The 21034-nt window shown below is 41.0% G+C and overlaps 1 protein-coding gene across 1 annotated transcript in view; it reads left to right on the forward strand.

The window, feature by feature from the left end:
- Positions 1-2149: 2149 nt before the first annotated feature.
- Positions 2150-21034, forward strand: part of arhgef17 (Rho guanine nucleotide exchange factor (GEF) 17) — an 82496-nt gene continuing 63611 nt past the window's right edge. Inside the window, exon 1 of the mRNA XM_077722637.1 lies at positions 2150-7459. Within this exon, the coding sequence (XP_077578763.1) occupies positions 2432-7459 (5028 nt within the window). The 5' untranslated portion in view covers positions 2150-2431. The remainder of the gene's footprint in view (positions 7460-21034) is intronic.

Below are 21034 nucleotides of genomic sequence, written 5' to 3' on the forward strand. Positions count from 1 at the left end.
CCGGTGTCCTGCAAGAGAGAATCGATCTGCGCCTTCGTTCCAGAATCATTCTGACATTGGACGCCTCTATTGCTGTTTATGACACAAGATTTTACAACAGGCATCTCAGTTCTCAAAACAATTGAAAGTCCTCTGGAATTTCCCAAGGGAGCAGTATGAACCACACTTTCAGAAATCAATGTTTCTCGTTGTTTCTCAAAACAAATGAAGGTGTACCCGATCTTCCCAAGAGAGCGGTGTGAACAACAGAAGTTGAGAAGTCCAGCTGAAGAGGGGAGTGACCTTCACGTTGTTTAGGTTCACTCAGGAGCGAGCATTACACACAGTGAGGGTCCGTGCATTTTCTCGTAGCGCCTTCAACGAATCAATCCAACCGTCAAAAACTATTTTATTTCTATAAAACCTCGACTGCAGCTACAGCTGCGACACTTAAAGAATAAAAATAATCAATAAATCAATGCACAAAAATGGGGAAAAATCCAATTCCTAGCAGCATTTATTGATTACATAAAAATACTGGAACGTTTTGACAGTGGGGTGATTTCCCCGGAAAAAAAAACGGTGATGGACGTCAATGGTGAAACGGCAAAAATTGCACCTTTTTAACTGTAACACTATCTATCCTCCATCTCTCTCTCTGTCTCTCTCTCTTTTCTCTTTCTCTCTCTCCTCCATCCATCCATCCATCCATCCATCCATCCATCTATGGCTCAATTTGTTCACACCCTCTAAAAAACACGCAAAACAGGACATTATAATGAACTTTTTTTATTGATTCTAATTCACCATCTTATAACAGAGTAACAAATAACTATCTGGTGGTTATGATGTTCAATACTAAGATGAGACATTATTTAGGCATGAAGTTTCCTCTTAACTTTTTAGGGCAGCGGTCTGCAACCTTTTACTCACCGTGGACCGGTAAAGCTTTTTCTATTTTCTCGCGGACTGGCTTATTGGGGAGGGTGAAAATTTTTTTAAAACAAAACTGTGCGGGGGTGGGGTCAGTGCACGAACAACATAAGCATAATAGCAATTATTTATTATTATTATAACAACTTTTCTCTTTTCAGGTATCAGGGCAAGATTGAAAACGTTAATATTTATTATTCTGACGGAGATGCACTAGGTGGCGTGCAGACCAGTACCAGTCCACGGACCAGTGGTTGGGGACCGCTGCTTTAGGGGGCACTGATTTAACTCAATACCTCCCATTTAGGATAAATAGATTCAATTTTGACTGTTAGAGATAGGCCAGTAAAAAATATTTGGCATCTAGTGCTGTCACTGACAGTGAAACATGATAATTCACATCCAGTCTTCCCATATTAAATTATTTGGATGACTATTCTTGTCAATGACAGGCAAGGGGATAGTAAATATTTTGAAATGAAAAACAAACTTTCAAGAGCCCTGATCTCAAAAATCCATCATACTCACAATTTGCCTGTGGAGGGAGCTGTAGACAAGGTTTATTATGTCTCATCTTATTTTCTGAACCGCTTTATCCTCATTAGGCTGGAGCTTATCCCAACTGAATCGGTGGCCAGCCAAATCGCAGGGCACATGGGGAAGGACAACCATACACACTCACACCAATACCTAGGGGCAGTTTAGTGTCTAAACAGCCTACCATGCATGTTTTTGGACTGTAGGAGGAAACTGCAATACCCGAAGGAAACCCACTCAGGCAGGAGAACATCCAAACTCACACAAGTGAACGTGACCTGGATTTGAAGCCAGGACCCCAGAGTTTTGAAGTCGACACGCTAATCAGTCATGCCACCAGGCCAGGTTCATTATTTTATTATGCAATCGGAGCAAAAGGGCAGAGGAAAAAACTTTCTGAAGCACTACTACAGTTGCCTTATTGAGGCTTCATCCATGCAGTCAATTAACACTTTGACATGGGGGATAAAATTCCAAATTCCAAATTGAAACATTGTAGACTTTATCCTCGCAATTACCGCAAGGTTTTGCTCTTACTGTAGTACTTCAATTTCACTGTATCACTCTCTTTTCAAAGAAGAAGGGGGGGCTTTTCCTCTTTATCCCCCAGGGGGTTATGACAGCCCCTCTCCCATAGTCCCACCCACCCCCTCTTGGCCTATCTGAATCATTAACATGCACAAAAAACAACACAAGGAAATCCAAATCATGCCAAAATAGGGAATCTAAAAAAAACACTGGGAAATGAGCAGACCCTGATGCGAGGGTGTTCTTCTCAGTTGGCACGCGGTTAACCAACAATGGCGAGTTTAAAACAAAAAGTCCGACTGTGAGTTCGCCAACATGTGAATTTTAACAACAAGACCTGCGTGTTTGTAACTTTGGTAAAAGTTTTTGTCTTCAAGGCGAGAGATGCCAACGGAGTTTCATGAAAAAAGGATGCACTGTGCGGTGTGACATGGAACAAAGACAACTATGAACGATGGCAGAAAAACACAGGAGGAGTGCGCCGGTTTACCGCAGCGTCTCTTTGAAAAAGTGGGGCGCCAACAAAAGTAAGGAGAAACAAGACAAAAGCGAGTGTTTGGAGGCAGCCGGAGCAGAGCAGCGTCATATTAGTGCGTCAAGAAAAGTTTCCAAAATCTCTGCCACAACAACCACCGCGACCACAGAGCCAAAGAAAGCCTCCTCCGCCCCTCTCGCCTCCATTTCTCCCTCAATACGCCAGCTCACCGAGAAATTCGTCGGCAATAGGAGCAGTGGTGGAGGTGGAAGAGGCACCGAGGGGACTTACAACGACTGGCCGGGAGACTTTGCTGCCGTGCCGGGTGAGAGCAGTACACTTCCCCGGCTCACAGCCTGCAGGAGGAGCCGCTCTCTGTCTCGGCTGACCTTGCATCAGGACGACGGGACAGCATTATTATCATCTGAAAACAAGTCGTTTTTGGAAAAATTGCAAAAGTTTAACTCCGGTACGGATTCTCTGTCTGGGTCGGATTCCGAGAAAAGAAGTCCAAGGCAGACTCGTCCAACTTTAACAAGTTACAATTCGGGTAAGAAAAAATCTTCTGATGCATCTACTCTCCAAAAGGCTTTCATTCTCAATGATGAAGAGGATGTCACGTTTGGTGGACCTCGTAAAGATCACAGAGTTTATCCATCCACACATTGCAGCGAATATATCTCCCTGAAATCAGATAAATGGCCAAGTGTCACCAAAATTAGACAAATTTTTGATGAGAAACAAAAGCAAGATGACACTTGTGAGAATTCAAAACTTAGTCTTAACAGCAACTTAGGCCATCTAGGCAACCACGAGCCTTGTGATCATTTGTATAGAAGTGAAAAACAATCACCTTGCCCATCAGCTAATGAAGGCACAAACCCATTTTTGTCCGACGTGAATTCCGCTGCTGTCAAACAGACACTTTGTGACACTATGGACTTGCATTCCAAAATCTTTGAGCAGCTCGTTGAGGAGACACGCTTAAACTCACAAGGTTATTGTATTGACGACATTTCTGAGACAAATCAGTTGAAAAACAGCAGCAGCTTTCCTCAGGTTTGCCGTGACAAAAAAAGTAGCTCATCTCCATTCAGATCTCAAAGCCCCAGTTTAGAGGCAGAGGGTGCTCCCAAAACTCACACGCTGATAAAGGTGACCCCTGACCCTTACCCTGACCTTCAGCCTTTAGCTACCACTTCCTGGAGTAGTTTGATGAACCGGGACACCTTCTGCGCCTCCTATCTTCAGGAGCTGGTATTGAGGGAGAAAAGGGTTAGTCAGGGGGTCGGGCTGGCAAGGGATAGTTTACATTCCTCACATAGCTCCTCTAGAGCTCCCACATCTCCCCCCTTACTCCCTCTGCATGCTCCAGCTTCGGATATAGCCATAACCTCCTCCTCGACTGTTGCACCCTCCTCAGCTGCTGTTGGAGTTGATTCCTTGCACAGATCCGCCTGGAGATTTGGCTCTGGAAACGAAGAGGAGGTCCACAGGAGAAAAAGAGGAGGTGCAGCCTGGAGGGGCCCCTCTCATCCTTTTGCTAACGTCAGTAGAGGAGGGAGAGGATTGAGGGGTGCCACAGAACGAGTAGATAGTCATTTCCTATGCAGTAAAAATGGCCGTTGGAAGACAAAGGGCATCTGTAGATCTTCGGGAAGTGAGGAAGAGAGCCCTGGTTCTTTGGGTCCATCCAGTACGGAGGCTGTGCGGCGTCGCTCTCTGAGAAAGAAGAAACGGTCCTGTGGTGGAGCTTTGGCTACTGGTAGTGATGATTATAATGATCATGAGGGCGAGTCAGAAGACAGCGACAGTGAGCCGTCTTTGAGCATGGAGCACTTGGACAGACCCCGCCATAGGGTCAAAGGAGGAGAAATGACGGCTAAAGAATCATGGTTTCAGTCGGCAAGAGAACCCACTTTTCAAAGTTACAGAGCAATGGTGAAGCAGCAATGGGAGCCCATCTCTTCAACCGTTGAATGCACAACTCTTCCTGGTGTGTCTCGAGTATCAAAGGTCAACCTCGCCCCCTTTGCTTCCAGTTCTGATGGTTCTCGGTATAGTTCCAGATATTCTAGCACTGAGACGCTGAAGATGGAAGACCAAGCTGGCTGCAGCAAACGTGGACAAAACACGTTTTTAAACACTGGTGGAGATAACCCTTCCAGAAATGCTGCCTCCTCCGTGCTGAGTAAAACATACCACGGGAATTTTACCATGTACCGTTCCCCTAGCTTTGGACACGGGGATAATTTTTCTCGTGCCCAAATTCAGACGCGCCCCAAGATTGTTCCCACTGTCACTTCACCTTCTGGAGTTCTTGCTCGCGAAGGAAGACTACCCGAGACAGTGAGATTACAGAAAACAGCAGATAGTGATATATCAGTATCAGATGTTAAAAATGGAATATCAAAGTCAAACCCTGATATCACAACTGAAACAATGACACTTTTACACTTCTTGAAATCCGACTTGTCAGAGCTGAAGGTACGCAAAACTAGTGTGGAAGAAAAATCTGGTTTGGGACAGCAGCGTCATGGTGGGTCCTTTAATCGTCGTTTGTCCTTAAAAGACTTGACGGCTACATTGCGGCGTGCAAAGTCTTTCACTTACTCTGGTAAAACACCAACAGATGTGTGTTGTTACTTGCCAGGACGTACAACCAAAAGAAGTAACTCTGAGCACCAGCTTGACCTGAATAATGAAATGAATGGAGGCAGGGTGTCTGTTTCGGACAGGGATGTAGAAAGTGATGGAGGTGATTTTAGGCTTGGAAGAGAACAAAGACTGTTGGATGGTTATGGTTATGATGACGATGATGATGAAGTGATGCCAACACCGTTGCAAGAAAAATATGTGCAGGAAGCAAGACAAGTTATTCAGGATATCTGCCAGATGAGCACCAGGGAAGATGAAGATATTGATGTGACAAGTGGGAATGTCATTGAAGATGAATGTTTGAAGCTTAAGAAAACAAATGAAGAGAAGCAAAAAGAAATCAGTTCTGAATGTGAGGCAAAAACAGACGAGGGGGCTGAGTTTAAAACCACAATGAAAATAAATAAACATGAGAGGGAGAATAGGGAGAGAGGGAAAGAAGAGAGGGATGGACTAAGTGTACAGCCTGAAAAGCTAAACAGTAGGAATACAGACGACCAGGAGAAAATAAAGCAACAAAACGGAGAGACGGTGAAACCATTACTAAAGGGGGATTCGGAAGAAAGTGTGTTCTTTGACCGCTCTGTGGATGAACTTTCAGGTCATGAGTCAAGTTTAACAGATGAAGGAATTGTAACAGAGCCAGAGATTGCATCTGAGAGGGCTTTCTTGGGGCCAGGAGGGGTTAATTTGGGGTCATCCATTGCCAGGGATGTACTAGGTCAGCCCGTCACCATATGGGAACAATCTGCGCTCCATGAAGAGAAAGGGCTAAAGAAGGAAATAGAGGAAACGATGGAGAACAACACTGACTGTACAAGTCGACTGAATGAGATCAGCATTCTTCATCCCCACTGTTTGGACGAGAGTGACAAGCTTTTCACAGACTCCATTACTGGTTTCAACTTTGTTGATACTATCAATGAGCCAACCAACAAGAGCAACACTGTACTGCAGACATGGACGGGTAACGTGGGGAGCCTTGAATCTCCTGCAACTCCAAGCGTTATCCGCCGCAGACGCAAGTTCCCCCCTTCTTGTAACCGTAATATAGCCTCAGACGTTAGTAATAGTAAGACAGAGTCCACGACAACAGCTGATTGGAATGGGGAGTCAACAGTTTATCGGTCCCTCAGTGATCCTATGCCTCAAAGAAGCTCTTCTGTGACGCAAGGAGACACCTTTTCCTCTGTTGACAGCAATCTTTTAGGCTCTCTTACAGTCAAAGGTGGGGGGCCATCAAAGTCCCCTTACATTCCCACTTCAGCGGAATACAAAGGAAGTGTGGCTAGTGATTTGTCTGTATACAGTGATGGTGGACTCTGGGAAGACGTTGCTCGTGACTACAGTGGTGTGATCAGGAGCATTATTGCTGAGCCCGAAGCCATGGACAGACGGGCAGGTGATCATGGCAATGGAAAAGTTGTGAAGAAGAAATCCTTTAGCGATCCCAGTCGACGTAGCGATGTAAGTTTGCTTTCTCAAAACTCTCAGTGTAAAGGTCAGTCGAGCAGCTCTGGTCCGATCAGTGAGCAAGATCAGATAGTCAAAATCCTACCCTCTAGCAGCGAACCAATCTTGTACAAGCATAAAGAAAAAATGTTGAAGGTGGAGGAGCAGCCTAAAGAGGATGTAACCACAGAGCCAGATGATTGTATCAGCGGAAGCAACATTGACAACAAGAAGGCTTATTCCCAAACAGGCAATCTTAACCATGGAGACAACATTATTGATCAAGGGGGAGAAAAGAAAGCAGAAGAGACAAAGAGGTTTATTTTCGACCTCAAGCTTGCTGAAGCTTTATCCCCTAGGATCATTCGTCATTCACCTAGAAAGCGGCCAAATAAGTTGGTTCAGTTTTTTTCCAGCGAAGACCCGTTTGAGCCCCCAGAGCAAGAAGAGCAAGAGGGTCATGGTGACATGTCTGAACTCACATCAACCCTTGTCTCATCCAAACCAAAGACCCGGACAAAACATCTTAGACATGCCAGTGATCCTGCCACATTCATACCTTTCATTCCACCTTCACGACCTCAGTCTTTTAAAAAAGAGAGGAGTCTCTCAGACCAACCCACTGGGAGTTCTGCAGCCCTGACTAATACCCAAGTAGACAAGGTTCCATCCTTGGAGGAGGTGAACCAAAAATGTAATATAGACTTTATCTCCCTTGAAGGAGAAGTTGTAGGCCCAGAGCGACTCCCTGGTAATAAGGATGCTCCTGAAGTTTTGGTGTCTTCCCTGGAGGGGACGGGTGAGATCTCCGCCATACAACCGACAGGAGCTGAACTACAGAAAAGTTTGGACAATGCAACAACTGTACCAGCCCCAGAGAGGACTAAGCCTAGAGTGGTAAGTCCACATTTTCATTTTTGTTTTTAAAGCATACACACAAAATGTAAGAATGAGCCTACTTAAGAAACTTCTGCGTTTGTAACTTCCATTACTCAAATTTCAGATGCAAAGGAGTGGTAGTATATAAATTATAAGGTTATATTTGGTAAAGAGAGGCCTACAAATCAATCTTGTCAAATGATGGCTTTAGAGCAGTTCATTTTATTGGAACAGATGAAATGGTACTTTGTAATGATTTTTGTTTTGAAGCTTGCATCTGCTTTTAGCAATTTTACCATCAGTTGCATTTCATATTGCTAATGTAAGAGGGAATTTATAAGAGAGACAACATTAGAGAAACCATAACATTCTGAGCTGTGTTCAACAAACATCAGAGGATGTTATTGGTCCGTTTAAACAAATGTCAGAAAGACAGCATTAAGGAGCGGGCCAAGTCAGTCAAGTGCTTGTGTCTGTTTTCCTTTAGTTGTTCCATCCAAAATGAATTATACAACCAGAGACTGAAAGAACAACTTGAGCAATTCAGTACCACAGAAAGGTTTTTATTAATGATGTGCAATGCTGCAATTCTTTATTATATTTTGCCAAATCAGATGGCAACTAAGGCATAATGTCAATGCCAAAAAAAGACTCTATCAAAATGTTTATTTTTATGATTGTAATTTTCAGTAGTTAACAAAAGCACCGCCTCATAGGGAGTCTTGATTACCATATTTAGCTATGTGATGAGAGTCAAACTATTAAAAACAGACCTTAGCTCTACGCCACTGAAACAGCATGGGGGAAATTATCGTGGCCGGTCAACTTGCCGAAAGACATTTAGCCGACTGACGACTGGCCAAGGGCCAACTCGCCGAGGGGGCATCTGGCCGAACGTAGAATTAGCCGAACGACTAATTAGTCGACCAACTATTCAGCCGAAGGACATTTTGCCGACACGCTCACCCCGCCCCCGGTCGTGTGTGTGTACAAGTTTTTCAACCGGGGCCCGTGGGCCATGTACGGCCCGTTACCTATAACAACATTCATTTAGAATAACAAGATAAAGATAACACCATTTGTTTAGAATAACAGAGCCGAGGTTGAAAAACATGTACACACACACGACCGGGGGCGGGGCGAGCCTGTGTGCAAAATGTCCTTCGGCTGGATAGTCGGTCGGCTAATTAGTCGTTTGGCCAGATGCCCCCTCGGCGAGTTGGCCCTTGAACAGAGGTCAGTTGCCTAAATGTCTTCTGCTTCTTGCTTCAATGTGTATTGAAGTGTCTGAATATTTATTATTTGTTAAAAAAGGTACAATCCAATTTACAACTGTTTGCTTTTGTTGCTTTCATCATCTGCTCTTGTTGCAGTAGTGACAAGCAGTAGTTTGTAAATGACCTTGGCCTGCAGGAAATGGCTTTAATAAAATGGGAAGTTGTTGTGGTTATAGAAGACTTTGATGGTGTTTGATATTGGCTGGCGTGAGTAGTCTGCTTGTGTGTATGCGTACGAGTGTTTTTGTTTTTTCTGTGCATATGGATAGTCTGGAATATATCAGTTTTCAACATGCTGTTTAGAGTGCTAACTGTGTGTGAGTAAAAGACCTGGACTGAAACAAATGGTAACTTCACGAGAAAAATATAGTTAATGAAAGGAGACTATGGTTGTCACAGGGATATTTTTTCCCCATTCCCCAACAAAATTTTAGATCAGGTTTATTTCAATACAGCCGCTTGACTCACGTCATTGTTCATGTTTTAAAAAGCGTTCCTTTACTTCCCCCCTCTTGCAATGCTTCTGGAACATAGCACTGAAGTGAGATCATTAGTCTTTGGTCCTGGTGTAAGGATACCAAGCCAAAATATCAGTTGGAAAGATGTGGAAGGGGTAGAGTTCTGAGGATTGTTTTTGCAAAATTTATGGAGAAAATAGTATAGAGGACACAGTGCTAAGAATGAAACAATAATAATCAGGAAGTAGATGGATCAGAAGGGGGTATGGTGAGGTAACTGAACAACAACAAGCTTTGGTAAAAATGAATAATATGCAATGTGACAGATCAATGATTTAATGCAGTGGTCTCAAACCGGTCCTCAAAGGGCCGCAGTGGGTGCAGGTTTTCATTCCAACTCAACAAGGATACCTTTTGCAAGTGCAATCAGTTAATTAGAGTCAGGTGCTACTTGTTTTAAAGACACCTGATTGGTTAAAATGTCCGCACTGGATCGGTTGGAACAAAAACCAGGACCCACTGCGGCTCTATGTTGAACCGGTTTGAGACCACTGATTTAATGCAAAATGTTTATTCCCTCACAATACTATAAATTTACAAAAATATTTGAAAGGGTAAAATGAACAAATGATTAATTCCAATACCATTTCTCATGAATGTGACGTATATTATGCCCACATTCCTGTTTATTTACTAAGACAAACATCATTCAACTAGTTTATATTGAGCAAGAACAAGCTGCGCACTTTGCTTTCATTAAAGCATCATAAAATGTTCACCACGTACTCCAGTTATCTGGGTTTTCTTTTGGTGGACCGTTTCTCAAGAAGGCTTCGCAAGGACAGTGACTATGGCTGCTGCATGATTTCTGTCATGGCAATAGTGTACACAACCTTGCAATTCGATAGTGTTTAAATAACAGAACAAGAGTTCCATTCAAAGTTGCATTTTTGTTTGGGACAATCTTCTATTCACACATTATCAGGCCAGGACAGGAGCTTTTGTGATGTCACAATTGTTTCCATGAATTGGCAAGTCCATATTATTTGCTTACTTAATTGGGCATAATAATTGAATATTCAGATAATTGGGTGTAGAATAAACATGTCCTGAAGAAATTAAGGTGTTTTTATTTTCCTTGTCTGCAACCATCAGCTGAAATGTTGATTCGGTTAAACCTAATTTACAGTCGTAAAAGCCAAGACTTTATATTGTTTGAACTTGTGGGCCATATTAATTAATCAACTTCATAGGACACTGGGAGGGGAACAAGAGTTCACAAAAGTGCAATATTCTTCTATCCCATGAATAAAATGGAAACAATTAAAAAAAAAACACTGGTGACAATGTGAAAAAATAAAAATGACAAATGAACAATGATTAATTATTTCTGTTGTATGTCAAGGGATTGTTAACTTGGCTTTTTAGTTGCCCTTGATAAGAACAACTTGTCAATTTTGAATGCCCAGACATTTAAAAAAAACTATTTGTATTCATTAGAGTCACCAGATTAGTTGCCAATCATTCATTGACTGGCGCATACCATACAGGCAACTGGCCATTAGAACACACAACAAATTGGAATGAGGATGAGCGACAATTTGCAATCCTTCTGTTTGTAAAATAAAAATCCTGACCTCAAAACACAAGTTGTAAAAAAAAAAAAAAAAAAAATCAGACATAGGCATTGTCGTCATCATTGACTTGACAAAAAGCCTAGTAGTCATCATACCCTCAGCAGCGTATGACGAAATTGTATAGTGCTTCTCCACAAGTTCGTCTTCCCAGGCCAGACACATTTATGACATTTATTTATGACATATTCATACTTGTTAGCTCTCCGCCTTGAGCGCCATTTTCCGGCGACTACAAGTTGCCTCACCGATGCCAACAAGAATAAGATGGATCACTTACCTCTCAGTCTTTATACTTACCCTCCCTCAGTCATCCTGTGGAAGGTAGATCTGCACCAAACGACCTTCCTGTTACTTCAATTCGACTTGACTTAATTTCATAGTAGGGATATGTGTAGTCGTCACGTCACGTGTTGCTGCAGGTTCAGAGACCTGATGGCTGTTGGGAAGAAGCTGTCCTTGAGCCTGTTTGTCCGTGCTTTGTAGGACCTGTAGCGTCTGCCAGATGGAAGCAACTGGAACAGGCCGTGTCCAGGGTGGTATGGGTCTCCAACAATGGACCCGGCTCTTCTGAGGTATCGGGGGTTGGCAATGTCTTCTAGCGATGGCAGAGAGCAGCCGACGATCTTCTGGGCAGTGTTTATCACTCTCTGTATGGCTTTTTTGTCTGCTGCCGTGCTTCCGGTATACCACACTGTAATGCCGTAAGTCAGGATGCTCTCCACAGTGGCTCTGTAGAAGGTTGCCAGAAGCTTGGTGTCCAACTTGTCCCTTCTCAGTACCCTGAGGAAGTGGAGTCGTTTCTGGGCCTTCTTCACTAACACTGTGGTGTTTGTGGACCAGGAGAGCCTATCCGTGACGTGGACTCCCAGGAATTTGAACGATTGGACCCTGTCTACACATACTCCGTTAATGAGGAGTGGGGCCAGGTCTGTGCTGCCCTTGCGAAAGTCCAAGATTATTTCTTTAGTCTTTGCGGTATTCAGTGTAAGATTGTTCGCCGAGCACCAAGAAGACAGTTTGTCGACCTCGTCTCTGTAAGCTGACTCATCCCCGCCTGAGATGAGTCCGATCACAGTGGTGTCATCGGCGAATTTGATGATAGAGTTTGACTGGTGGGCTGGTGTGCAGTCGTATGTGTACAGGGAGTACAGGAGAGGACTCAGTACACAGCCTTGTGGTGAGCCTGTGTTTAGTGTGATGGAGGAAGAGAGGTGTGGACCCATTCTGACAGTTTGTGGTCGACCAGTCAAGAAGTTCTTTATCCAGCAGCAGATTGAAGAGGATAGTCCAAGGTGGTAGAGTTTGTCCTTCAGGATGTCCGGCTTGATGGTGTTGAAGGCTGAGCTATAGTCTATGAAAAGCATCCTCACATAGTAACCTATAAAGTCAGTGTAAGTGGAAGTGATGTAAACAAGGCAGGCCCTATTACGCACAGCATCCTCATCCATTTAGTTTCATTGCTGGATCGGTAGGAACAAAAGCCTGCACCCCCAGTGGACCTCGAGAACCTAGTGCCCAGGTCTGCTTTAGCTTGTACTGCTGGCCTCGGTATTACCAAAAGTACACAAGAAATCACAATTTTAATATTTTAAATGTTATATATATGTAAAATATTATAAATGTTGCACATTTTCAATAATTATGCATCTCTGTGATTCTTGAAAATCTATTTTTGAATACTCTTTTAAAAGATTCCATCATTTAATTAGTGCGTACAAACGTGTGATAGTAGGACTTTAAAGGTTCTATAAAATGGTGACGATGTGAAAAAATAATGACAAATGAATGAATGAATTTGGCACCTTTTTGTTCTTTGGTCTGGACCAAACCTAAAAAGTTTGTGTGGGACACTTTTGGACTGTGTGAATACAAACCAGCAAACTATGCTTCGGACCAAAGAGCTCGACATATACCTCGCCTGGGAAGTCGTCTTGGTTCTCTTCCAAGCGGACTGTGGTTCGGACCAAAGCTTAAATCACACACCTATTTTGATGTAACAGAATTCCGTAGTTACGGGCTTTTTATGGGATATATTGTTTGCTCAGCAGCACATCTGATTGCTTAAGTCGGAGACTTGAGGAGATGCAATGTCTTCCAGATATTTACACATAACTATTCATGCATCAACTTCCTCAAACACTTGTAGATGGAAAAGCATATCAATATGAGCACGATGCAAGCAGGAACTCTTGTGTTTTTTTAATTCAATGTTTTATTTTATATTCCTGCTCAGACCATTTTGTCCTATGATTGAGCGATGTTTGCACATTCGTAGGTTTGGTGCCAAATCCTAGGTCATTTTGAAACATTGCAATGTGAAAAGGGTCCCACCAGTCAAGTCCAGACCAACTTGGTTCCAACCAAAGAAAGCGAACTTTGGACTTCCATGTTGTGGAAACCACCCATAGAACTTAAAAAACGTTTTGTCAAAAACAACACTATGGAAAGCACCACAATGTTTTTCTTCGTCCTCCTTGGACTCATATGATAGAGATTTTTTTACCACTGTGTTTTCCGGATCTGAAATTCGAAAGGGATTTCCCCCCCTTGACTGTGCTCTGTTAGCTTGTTATATGCTGCCTTTAGATATTAGTAGTAGTGGCTGGTGTTGTGTGACATTAACCTTGAATATTAAAATAATGTCCGCCAAAACTTCCATTACAACTTCCATTAGGTCACATTAGAAGGAGGACATAGACCAGGGGTGTCAAACATACGGCCCGCGGGCTGGATCCGGCCCGACTGGTGGTTTGGTACGGCCTGGGGAAGAAAGCTGCATTGTATAAAAAAAATGAAATGTCTTTAAAATTTGTAGTTCTTGTATTATCCGCTAGGGGGCGCAGCGTGGCATTGCGGCGGAACTAGGGCCACCTTGACCTGGTAAAATTGAACATCTGTACAGCGTCTATTGGCGACAATTGCATTATCTACTTTCCCGTTTGCCCCGCACCCTCATCAGCAAAATGTCTTTGTCAAAAAGGAGAAAAGTAGACACAGAGTGTCAGACTTTTCAAGAAAAATGTACATGTTCTTATATGTTATACTTATTTCTGTTCTTATGTTATTCTCTTGTTCATAATGTAAAAGGAAAATTCTGTTAATAAACATTTTGATAATTTACCCATTCTTTGCACTAATTATAAGTATTAGTGACTAATACAAAGGAAAAAAGTGGGCTTATTGTTAGTTCTAAGTAATTTTGCAATGTGTTTACTGGTCCGGCCCGCTTAATCTCAAATCAAGCTGTATTCGGCCCACAGACCAAAGGGAGTTTGACACCCCTGGCATAGACTATGGCACAAGACATGTGTTTATCACTTCCAACCCCTGTTTTTGATTTTGGATTAGGGCGTCTATGAAATTGATGTTGGTTCTGAGTACGAGTGAGGTAATGAAGGGCTCAAAAAGAGAAGATGAGCTTCACATTCTTTTGGACTACCTCTAAATGTAGTGTTTATTTCTTTGAATTTGAGATTGACTTTCTTTTTATCAGACCACCCAGTATGAAATTAATTACCTCCCCTGTGCTTGTTTTTTCTCTCTATTTTCTTGCACATCAAGTTACTGTAAAAAGGAGCAGCAAGTGTTTCTGCTGCACTGGTCTACTTCCAAAGTCTTTTTGTACTATAAGGCCTAAAAGCCTTCAATTTCTTTCAAAAGGTCACTATGCGCCTAATCAACCGGTGCGACGTCTATATGGATCAATATTGATCCGCAAGAGGACTCCCAACTACGGTAAATAGCTGGTGACTCCATTTCCCACATGCGCGGTGCATACTGGGATATATAGTTTTCTTGTCAATCCACCCGGTATGACAGCGAGCACACTAATTCATGCTCGCCGTGATTTTGAGTGGATTGACAAAAAAACTCGAGCTGCTAGATTGGCGTCAACAGAGTATTCCAAGCTAGACTGTGAACTATATATTATATATGGAACAATATTGAGCCGCAACTACGGCAAGCAGCTACCGAGTGCATTTCCCCCGTAGAAGACAGCGTATCAGTTTCAACTGTGGTTCGAGCTTTTAGGAAGGCAGGAATTGTCACTCAGCTGCCAGACAACCAAAGCGACACGGACTCGATTAATGATTACTTTGATAAGACGGATGTTGGTTGGCCTGGGTGTTGGATGCCGAATTTACCCAGCTGTTCAATTTGGACACTGAAGACAAAGAATTTGAGGGATTCATAGATGAGGAATGAACTGATTAAGTGAGCTTTACATGTTTCTTTTGTGTTTACAGTTGCACAAGGTTGGTCATGTTGTGAATATGGACGTCAACAACTGAATGTTATAGTGCCTCATTGTGTATGTGAGAGCACGCACGGTCCAGCCGTCTGAACAACATTGAGTTATTAATGTTATTGTTATTGCTTTGCACTATTACAGGTGTCACAATATTGTGATTGCAGAATGTTTTTAATGTGTTTAATGAATGGAGCAAAAGTTCCCCTCCACTACGTGATATAAATGTTGCACTTTCATGTTATCCCTTGCTGTTGTTAAAAGATAAACCATTTCACAAAAATACTAATACTTTACCTCAGAGAAAAAGATAAAACAGTTATTTTTTCATTTTGGGACTGAATGGAGTTGTTACAAAGCTGATTTGTGATCTCTTAAGAAAGTTTGACTGACCTATCTGACGGTTTTGGTGACATTCCTTTAACGCAGCATCATCTAGTGAATGCATAACGTAACACAGGCCTCTACTGTAGACCCATATAATGCGGTATGGTGGGCCTTATATATGGAATTAAAAAAAAAAGTGATTAATTGAAGGTGTGCCTTATAGTGTGGAAAATACGGTAACTAAATACAAATAAATCTGTTCTCACCCTCTGAAAAAAAAACCCCAAAACAGGATATTATGATTTGTTCTAATTCACTCTCTAGTCACAAAGTAACAAACACCGATCTATACGTTATGATCCTCAAGACTAAAATTTGACATTAAATTGAAACCTTGTGCGATAACCTAGGCAAAAATTTTAATGTCTTTTGCACATGACTGCTTTGCTTTCAAGTGCACGTAGATTCTGCTAGCGCATTTTCTCTGATTGTCGACTCGGTCATGCTATCTCCAGTGTAAGCAGTACTCGTAGATATCCTTATGCGAGGGAGATGTGGAGAGAAAGACAGAGCGATGCCTTTCTCATAAGCAGCCTCTCGTATACTTCGCCAACAGGAACACTGCATCAGGAACCATCCGGTATGCTGGTATTTCAAATTTGTCTCGTATATCAAGGCAACAATTTGCTCAGAATTTTCCTCCTATTTCAAATTTCTCGTTTGTTGGGACTATGTCAAGGAATTACTGTAGCTGTAATTTTCAATGAACTTGCTGAAGAGAAAAGTGCATCGATAGCCCAATTCAATTCATTTATCTTTGGTCAGATAGTATTTTTTTTATTTATAATAACAAAGAGTCACTTGGGATAGCCCCCTGTTAACCACAGACTTCATAAGGACCAGTGGAAAAAATAAAATTAACTAACGGAATCTCTATGTCTCCTACTGCTGAGAGGTGTACGCTTTCTGGCTTGTTGTCTGTTTTGCAGATTTGTCTATATGTATTTACAACACTTGTGGATGTATAAACATTCTTATATTAAGGAATATATGTTATATGGGAAATTGGAGTGATGACATGCGTTTACAATCGGGCATTGGTATTTTGAAACCAAGTAGGCTACATACCAGGACAACTACAGCACCCACTTAATGTCTGATGTGCTTTTATTAAATTCCAGAGAAATTGCACTCTTAAGGGCCTCCGAGAGACAGGAGTGGAACACAATGGGTGTTTTCTTTTTCAATTAGTGTTGAAAATGTGTTATTGTTATTTAGTGATTTCATTGTGTTCCAATGGTTTAGAACCGGTTTAGGCAAACTTTTAGATCTGGGGGCCACATTGACTTAAAAAAATTTGACAGCACAAGATACGATACATATAAAAAAACTGCATCCGTTAACAGTACATATGAAACATAAACAGAAAAAAAGACTATAAAGTATTAACATATTCATCATTCATCATTTTAAAAAAGTATAAAGTTCAAAGTGAAGTAAAAAGTAATGATGTAATAAGAAATATTAAAATGTCATTGAAAAAAAGTTAGAAGTGCTGTAAAACACAAAAAAAAATTAAGAGTGGACAGACCTACTGCCACTGGCTTCCACGTGAAAAAACATTTGGACAACGTCGGCGGGCCGGATTAAAAAGCCTATGTGGCCCGCGGGCCGGAGATTGCCCATGTCTGAGTTAGAATGTGGTATTATCAGAGAATTTCTTCAGCCGTTCTTACTCAGTGTTTGACTTAAGTTTGGTGAAAGGTAATGTAAATATAAATAATTCTTATGAAACCAATCATAGAATTAGCCATAGTTGAAGGCCACATCTGGTAACCGAATAAGGCATCCTGATTGATAAATAAATACATTTTTAGAACTGCTTCATTATAGTAGAGAACCATATTGAATGCACTGATAGATCTAACTTGGCCTAGATATCGCTGTAGTACTATGAAAAAGAGAAAATCTGTGATTTCCACACCCTGTCATCTGCAATAGGTCTCTGAAGTCTAGTTAGTGTAATAAGAGGTCATGTGAGTGTTTCTGGAAAAAATGTAACGCCTACTGCCATGCGGTGTCTGCAATTAAATATGACACTCTATTTGGTTTCTCAAAGCGAGGCCAAATGTCTGTTGGGGAAAAAGATGGCCTTCTTTGTGGGTGACCATTGTAATATTCTTTCATGAACTTTCCCATAGAATGGCTGGCCTCTCTTAAAGATTTGAACTTTTTCTCAAGTTTTGCCACTGTAAAGGATGGATAGTTCAGCTTTTTGAGCATTTGAATGATATTGGCTCTCATCCTGTGTCCTTCCCAGTAGCCTTCCTCTGGCCGGTCTTGCTAAGCGGCTCAATGTGTGGATCCACCCTGTGTAATTACAGAGTACTTTGCTTATGTAAGGAAAGTCTCCTCTGAAACAGCACTTTCCAGCCCATGAGCTGCTATCTCAGCTCTTTTGGGAACACATATTTCAGCATAGATACAAAACAGCCTGTTTGTGTGAATTACATAAATTTGGCTTTCACCTTGCTCTTACATTGATGGGAAAAGGAGTCAGTACATTGCCAGTCTCTGGCTTTGGTGTTAGTTATTGTAATGTGTGCTGTTAAAATATCAATGTACTCAATTTTGTGATCCCATCTCAGGATGGCATCAAAACCACACAATACTCCATCTATATTAGATTTGTCTATACTAATGTATATAATTGTCCAAAAACAACTTGAAAAAATTCCATTTATCTAATCAGATGTTTAGACTTCCTACATATATATATATACATACATACATACATACATACATACATACATACATACATACATACATACATACATACATACATACATACATACATACATACATACATACATACATACATACATACATACATACATACATACATACATACATACATACATACATACATACATACATACATACATACATACATACATACATACATACATACATACATACATACATACATACATACATACATACATACATACATACATACATACATACATACATACATACATACATACATACATACATACATACATACATACATACATACATACATACATACATACATACATACATACATACATACATACATACATACATACATACATACATACATACATACATACATACATACATACATACATACATACATACATACATACATACATACATACATACATACATACATACATACATACATACATACATACATACATACATACATACATACATACATACATACATACATACATACATACATACATACATACATACATACATACATACATACATACATACATACATACATACATACATACATACATACATACATACATACATACATACATACATACATACATACATACATACATACATACATACATACATACATACATACATACATACATACATACATACATACATACATACATACATACATACATACATACATACATACATACATACATACATACATACATACATACATACATACATACATACATACATACATACATACATACATACATACATACATACATACATACATACATACATACATACATACATACATACATACATACATACATACATACATACATACATACATACATACATACATACATACATACATACATACATACATACATACATACATACATACATACATACATACATACATACATACATACATACATACATACATACATACACAAACACACACATACACACACATATATACATACATACATACATACACAAACACACACACACATATATATGTATTTATGTATATATTTATATATGTATATGTGTCAAAGCATATGACAAGGATGTGTGGTGTTGAAAAATGAAGAAAAAAAAGAAATGTATTGGGTTGATGGCATCACAAAGTAATTCTGACAATGGCGCCACTGTAGCGTTATATGCCGATGGTTGTCCACACACACACACATAAAGATCGTGGGTTGACTGGACCTTCAGTGTATTATCCTCATTTGTCTTTTGTCATCCACGCAAATATGGCAGTATAACTACATCTGTCATACTTTTTCCTCACTTCTTTCCTCCTACTCTCTTTCACCCCTTCCTATCCTCATCCCATGGCTTCAGTCCGCCGCTTTGGAGCATGCTCTAGCTGTCAGTTGAGAAATGCACATGAAACTGGGAACGGCAGACGCCGTAAGTCTCGCAGTACTGTACAGGAATGGCTCCTGGGATCGCGGATCAAAGCACAGGGCGAGGAGAGTCACTGGAGGGCAATTAAGCTTGAAGCAAAAACTCAGGCAGGTAGTGCATGTGTGTGCGCATGTGTGTTTGTTAGATGAAATTTGAAATAATGTAAGTCAAAATGCACATTACTAATTGTTTCAGGTTCCTCCGGTGTGTCAGCTGATTTTGGCTGGTAAATTGTTAGTGTGTTCTTGGTGCACTACAACCAGTTGGGGTCATTTTATTTCACATATCTAGTGAGTTCTGGGAGGCCGCTACTTGCTTAGATAAAGACTTTGATCCTGGGATGAGTCTTCATTGGCGTGTGAGTCAGCCTGAAAGAATGCTGACCTTGACTTCACAGAACAAATATCTGTGGATGTGCGTGTTGGTGTAATTGAAAGTGAAAAAACCTGAGTTTAAGCATCTACGTTTCAACAGTAAATTTAAATGATGATTTCGTGCATTTCGATTTTCCTTCCCTAAACTTTTCTTGTCTTTGTTTTGTTTGTGTCTGTGATAAGAGGTATGCCATTGTGCACAAGGTTGCCAGTTGTTTCATTTTACTCCTCCACAAAAGTCTTGGTGACATGGTGAATGATTGATAGATTACAAACAAGGGTTTCCTGACATGAGCATATCCCTAAATAACTAACATATGTATTGTATCAATTTCCATTTGACGCTGATTAAACTATTGAAAAGTGTTAACAGTTAGAAAGTTATTTTGTTTTGAATTGGCTTATTGATTCTAGCTCCATGTTATAGTTCATTCATTAATTCATTCCTTCTACCGCCTATGCTCACGAGGGTTAGGGGGGTGATGGAGCCTATCCCAGCTAACTATAGGCAACAGATGGGGTCACCCTGAACTGGTGGCTAGCCAATCGAAGGGCTCAAGGAGACTGGTAACTTAGAGTGTCCAATCAGGCTACCATGTATGTTTTTGGAATGTGGGAGGAAACCAGAGTACCCGGGGGAAACCCACGCAGGCCGGGTAGAACATGCAAATTCTACATGGATGTACGTGACTTGGATTGGAACCCAGGACACCAGAGCTGTGAGGCTGACGCGCTAACCACTCATCCGCCGGGCCGCCCTACTTTCATTTCATTTTTTTAATAAAACTATCCCAAAATGATATGTTCTGCCAAGTTAGTTTCAGTGTTGACTGTCTCACTGTCTTTACCTAAGTATTTGCAGTAAACGTGGAGAGTAGTGCTGCATGTTTCTTTCACCAGTGATGTATCAAATTCTTTGTGTTAAACGGACCTCAATCCTTTTTTTTTCAAGTTAAGTGCTCAGTTTTCACCCGTTGCAAAGTCCACATTTCAATGATACTGCATACTTCGGTTTTACCATTAACCTTCCAGGACACGTACCAGAACGTTTTATGTTACATGTAT

The sequence above is a fragment of the Stigmatopora nigra genome, chromosome 8, assembly GCF_051989575.1.
Source record: "Stigmatopora nigra isolate UIUO_SnigA chromosome 8, RoL_Snig_1.1, whole genome shotgun sequence".
Classification (NCBI taxonomy): domain Eukaryota; kingdom Metazoa; phylum Chordata; class Actinopteri; order Syngnathiformes; family Syngnathidae; genus Stigmatopora; species Stigmatopora nigra.